This window comes from Electrophorus electricus, chromosome 1, assembly GCF_041902795.1.
Source record: "Electrophorus electricus isolate QZ-2024a chromosome 1, ASM4190279v1, whole genome shotgun sequence".
In the NCBI taxonomy this organism is placed as follows: domain Eukaryota; kingdom Metazoa; phylum Chordata; class Actinopteri; order Gymnotiformes; family Gymnotidae; genus Electrophorus; species Electrophorus electricus.
Genome location: NC_137497.1, coordinates 32,189,596 through 32,194,358, shown reverse-complemented (window position 1 = coordinate 32,194,358; position 4,763 = coordinate 32,189,596). Strand labels below are relative to the sequence as shown.

The 4,763-nt window shown below is 41.6% G+C and overlaps 1 protein-coding gene across 4 annotated transcripts in view; it reads left to right on the top strand.

Moving 5' to 3' along the window:
* The window catches only part of tmem67 (transmembrane protein 67), a 28,958-nt gene extending 24,195 nt beyond the window's left edge, over positions 1-4,763 (top strand). For 3 of the 4 annotated variants that reach the window (XM_081715292.1, XM_081715287.1, XM_035526614.2), the window contains 8 exons: positions 38-178; positions 1,560-1,640; positions 2,096-2,212; positions 2,323-2,439; positions 3,099-3,203; positions 3,307-3,409; positions 3,642-3,784; positions 3,913-4,763. In XM_081715292.1, coding sequence (XP_081571418.1) covers positions 38-178; positions 1,560-1,640; positions 2,096-2,212; positions 2,323-2,439; positions 3,099-3,203; positions 3,307-3,409; positions 3,642-3,784; positions 3,913-3,993 — 888 coding nt within the window. In that variant the 3' untranslated portion in view covers positions 3,994-4,763. The remainder of the gene's footprint in view (positions 1-37; positions 179-1,559; positions 1,641-2,095; positions 2,213-2,322; positions 2,440-3,098; positions 3,204-3,306; positions 3,410-3,641; positions 3,785-3,912) is intronic. The other variant, XM_081715282.1, reaches the window with a different exon arrangement.

Here is a 4,763-nt window from a genome sequence, read left to right as displayed (position 1 = left end):
TGCTGGGTGTGCTTTGCATGTGCGTGCGTGTTGTTAGGTGGCAGGCTTCTCCAGTCTGGCTCTGAGGGACCCTTCCTCAGAACTTCAGCGCTCTGCTGAGGCGTACACACCTGCCTACAGCCGCGTCCTGCGCTATGGTGTAGCCACCGCTATATGGCTCTGCCTCGGCTTCATACAGGTATACACACACACACACACACACACACACACACACACACACACACACACAACAGAGTGTGGTTAGGCAAGAGCCACCCATTTGTACACGTTACTTCTGCTTTCCGGTGCGGGTCAGATGCAGGTCAATCGAGGATTGCTTGTGGTCTCCAAAGATTACAGTGGTCAAAAGGAAACCCTCTACAAAGAAACCTAATAAGAAAAGTGCCTATGTATTAAACAGATCTTATCAGCATGCGGAGGAGAGTTCCAACTGTGTACAAGTTACATATATTATTTGTATTCAGCTGCATAAGCGTTTGCAAAATATGGTCATACAAACATTATACTTTTCTGATTGTTTCAGCTTGTAACCTTCCCTTTATATGGTATCCTTACAAACAATCCTACCTAAAGTCTTTATGATCTCTCCGATCATTTTTGAAGTTCCTCTTTCAGCCATGCAGACAGCTGAGGGAATATGCGGCCTAATTTCAAGAGGAGTAAGAACTTTTCAGAAGTGAAGGACATCGCACTATGAATATAAGAAGTGGAGAGCCTGCTTGCCTGAAAACAAACTAACCAGTCACATCCATATATACACTAAATGTTTCTTACTTTGGGGTGGGAATTGTTCTCGAAACCTTTAGAAACTTCAGAGGTCATGCATGTCCCTCAAAGAGAGCTGTGTGTTGTAATCTTCACCTACTTGGGTGGTTTGCATGGCCTAAAGCCCCCGTCTTTGCTTAGGGTCGACCTTTCACCCATCTTCTCAGTAGACGGGTATTTTCATAAATTACTCATCCCACAAGAGAACCCGAATGCTTTGATCTTAGGTTTGCAGAAAACTGCATAATAGATGTATATATCAATTTTCTTGTCGTCCATTTACTACCTTTTTTTAACTAAGCTTTTTTTTTTAATCTATTGCTTTTTTAGAAAACTAAACGCTTCTTAAGTTTAACCTAACCTTACCATACTTTGGTTGACACTTGGCATTGAAAATTTGTCATATAACAAAGGTGTCTTTCCTTGTATTTGCTTATTAAGTGCATATATATATGGACACACAAACTCATGACATTTTCAGTCATACCACTTATTAACTAACTCAAATGTTTTAATTTTTAACAGAAGGTTAAAAAATAACAACTCAACACCTACCAAGCTATCTGAAGAAGGGCCCATGTGTCTATAGTCAAAAGCTGTTTGATCAATATTTAACTGTTTAGCTGATAGTATAGTATAGCATAGTATAGTATTCTTATATATACATATAAGAAGCTAAGAAGAAATATGATTAGCAGGGTAAGCATTGCTAAATGATGAACAGATACATGTGGGATTATTGGAGTTATAAGCAGTGTCAGGCATCTGGGTATGTTATGGGTTTGTTTTTCCAGATGACATTCTTCTCTGTGGTCTATGAGCGCTTTGTTGAAGACAAGATTCGCCAGTTTGTGGACCTCTGCTCCCTCAGTAATGTGAGTCTGCATAGTAGACGTGGCCCCGGTGTTGTTTGACTGCGTGTAAAAGCATGTGTGAATGCGCCTGTGTGTGTTTGTTTGGGAGTGGGCTTCATAAGAGAATCTGTGTGTGTGTTGGGGAGTGGGGTTCATAGGAACATGTGTATGTGTGTGTGTGTGTGTGTGCGCATGTGTTGGGGAGTGGGGTTCATAGGACAATCTGTGTGTGTGTGTGTGTGTGTTGGGGAGTGGGGTTCATAGGAGAATCTGTGAGCAGAGAAGACTGCTGTCAAATGTTCTCTGATGTTCAGATGTATTAGAAGTGTGTACACACATGGAAAATGTTTGTCCTCTGACTAGTTGTATGGAACAATGTTTGGTGCTATTAGTAGATGGAACTCTTCAGTTTCCATGTGGGCAAGCACATCTGTGTGTGTGTGTGTGTGTGTGTGTGTGTGTGTGGTGGGGGGTAGATATCAGTGCTGCTGCTTTCTCAAAGATGTTTTGGCTACTACGTCCATGGTCGCTCCGTTCACGGACACGCAGACACTAACATGGAGGAGATGAACTCCAACATGAAGAGAGAGATGGTGAGCTGCTGTTCAATACTCACACAGCTACTGCTGCGCCAACATGTCTGTGGAGCACACTGATGTGCCGAGTCTGTGTGTGGGTGTGGGTGTGTGTGATGTTTCCATAGGAGAATCTGTGTGGGCAGAGAGGACTGCTGCCTAACTCTGATGTTCAGACGTTTCAGGTCTCGGTAACAAGCCGCCTGCGAGCACAGTATGACCGCATCCTGGAGCCTCTCAGCAGGGTAAACACACACTCACTCACACACACACACTCACTCACACACACACACACACATACTCACACACACACACTCACACACACACACACACAAAGGTCATTTCAGCATTGGAGGATATCTTTGACTTTACGAGTTATTCCTGCCACTACATTTAATAATAGACATATTAACCATTAATTAAAAACACCCAGGGCATTTCAGTATGCTGCAAGTTTTTGTACATGTTTACACGTGATCCCTGTTATAAACATGTAGCTGAAGGAAGATCTTGCACTGGATTGTTTAGATAAAAGCACCACTGTAGAACTTCATTTGATCTCAAGTACACAAGTTGTTTGCAAAACATGGAGGTGATTTTTCATATAGTTGTTATTAATATTTAGTGAGAACGGAACCAAATCTAATCATATTTTAGTAACATGGTTATAATTTTCACAATATTCCACTTCATTTTCTAGCATTGAATTATTTTCATAAATATTACCAAATTTCGTGCACATATATGTACGCATACACACGTGCACACACTCGCACGCGTGCACACTTACACACACATATACATACACACACACACACACACACAGAGCCCCATGTTTCATTTTCAATTATAATGCTTTATTGTCAGGAGTGTCATGATATAATACTATGTCCACCACCTCCAGCGAAATGGGCCGTCGCGATTGGTAGACGCCTCAGCCAATCCGTATGAGCAGAGCACAAAGGCGTACCACACCATGAACCGATTCCTGGGCTCTATCATCGACCATGTGAGAACTCAGTCCAGCCCCCACAATAGGAGGCTCATGCATATTAATGAGCCCTGCAGCCCTGCACTCTGGGGCCTTACTCTGTCCTGTTTGTTCTTGTCAGGCTCATCGCGAAATGGATTACATCGTCAAAGACAAACTTCTGTTTGAGAGGATCATTGGAATGGAATTTATCGAACCTCTGGAAAAGAGCATCTTTTATAATGGTAAAAAAAATAAATGTCACTCCGCTCATCACTTACTCAATGTTGCCAATTTGTTCTGGAGTGGAGCTTTGTGTTTGTGTTGGTTCTGTTATTGCATGTGTTTTGCCTCCCCCTCCCTCAGTCAGTCAACACCGTGTGTGTGTGTGTGTGTGTGTGTGTGTGTGTGTGTGTGTGTGTGTGTGTGTGTGTGTGTGTGTGTGTGTGTGTGTGTGTGGTTGTGTTTCCCTCTTAGATGACTCCTACTCCTTTGTTGATGTGCTTTACTATGGGAATGAGGCGACACTGTTGATTTTTGACATGCTGTTCTTCTGCGTTGTGGACCTGGGCAGCCAGAACTTTGTGCTAGCATCTGTACTCACATACCTGCAGCAGCTGGTCAGTGTGAGGTCTTCCCTGTGAATTACTGTTTCAACATTCAACACTTTAATAAAAAGATAAAACCTTAACAAAAGCATGTCTTCCATCGGTTTGTATGTGATTCCCATTTTTCTGCATCCTCCCAGATCTTCAGGCTGGTACGAAATGGTCTGGGGCGCAGGAACCTGGCCACAAAGACCCTGGTTGACAAGCGATTTCTCATCTGATTTGTCTTTGATCTGTTTGTGGAATCTTGTCTTGTCGTTCTTACGGTAAATCCTCTTTTGCCACTGTTGATGCTCAAAGCCATATATGCATTTGTGTCTTTAGTTGATTTAATACTTTTACAATAGTTGAATGTAGCTTACTATTTCTCATTTAGAATACATAAAATTGAGTATTTTTGTACATGTAGATGACTATGTGAACCAATTGCTATACTTTATATAAATTTTCGATAGGTAAATGGTTTTGCATTGTGAGGCTCTGTCATTTGTATTTATTTACCTTTTATAAGAACACTTCAGAACTGACCATCAGCTTATTTGATTCTCTCTTTCAAAGAGGCTTTGTGTCCTGTGCAGCGTCTATAATGAAAACTTCAAGCTGTGGTATTCAGTTCTTCATACACTCACATTAAAGGTGAACAACTGTGAGGTATTCCACTGCGTGCAGTGCAATAGCTGTGCATACGTTTGTAGCGTTACCATTAATAACAAGTCAAGTCAGCCCAGTGGCAAGGAAAAGCTCCCGTGATGAATCAACGTCATGGACCAAGGTTGAATCACCGTTGTGTTTTGACGCTGAAACCGTGACATTGTTTCATTGTCTTGCTTATTCAGTGGTTTCACCGTTAAATCGCAATTGCATCAACGTACCACTGTTGAAATGTTTCAATTGGTTAATTTTATTGATTTGAAATTGTTGTATACTGCTGTAATTGTGTATGGTAGATGGAAAAAGTATGGGGTATTAAAGATTGTTTTTTAAAAAACAA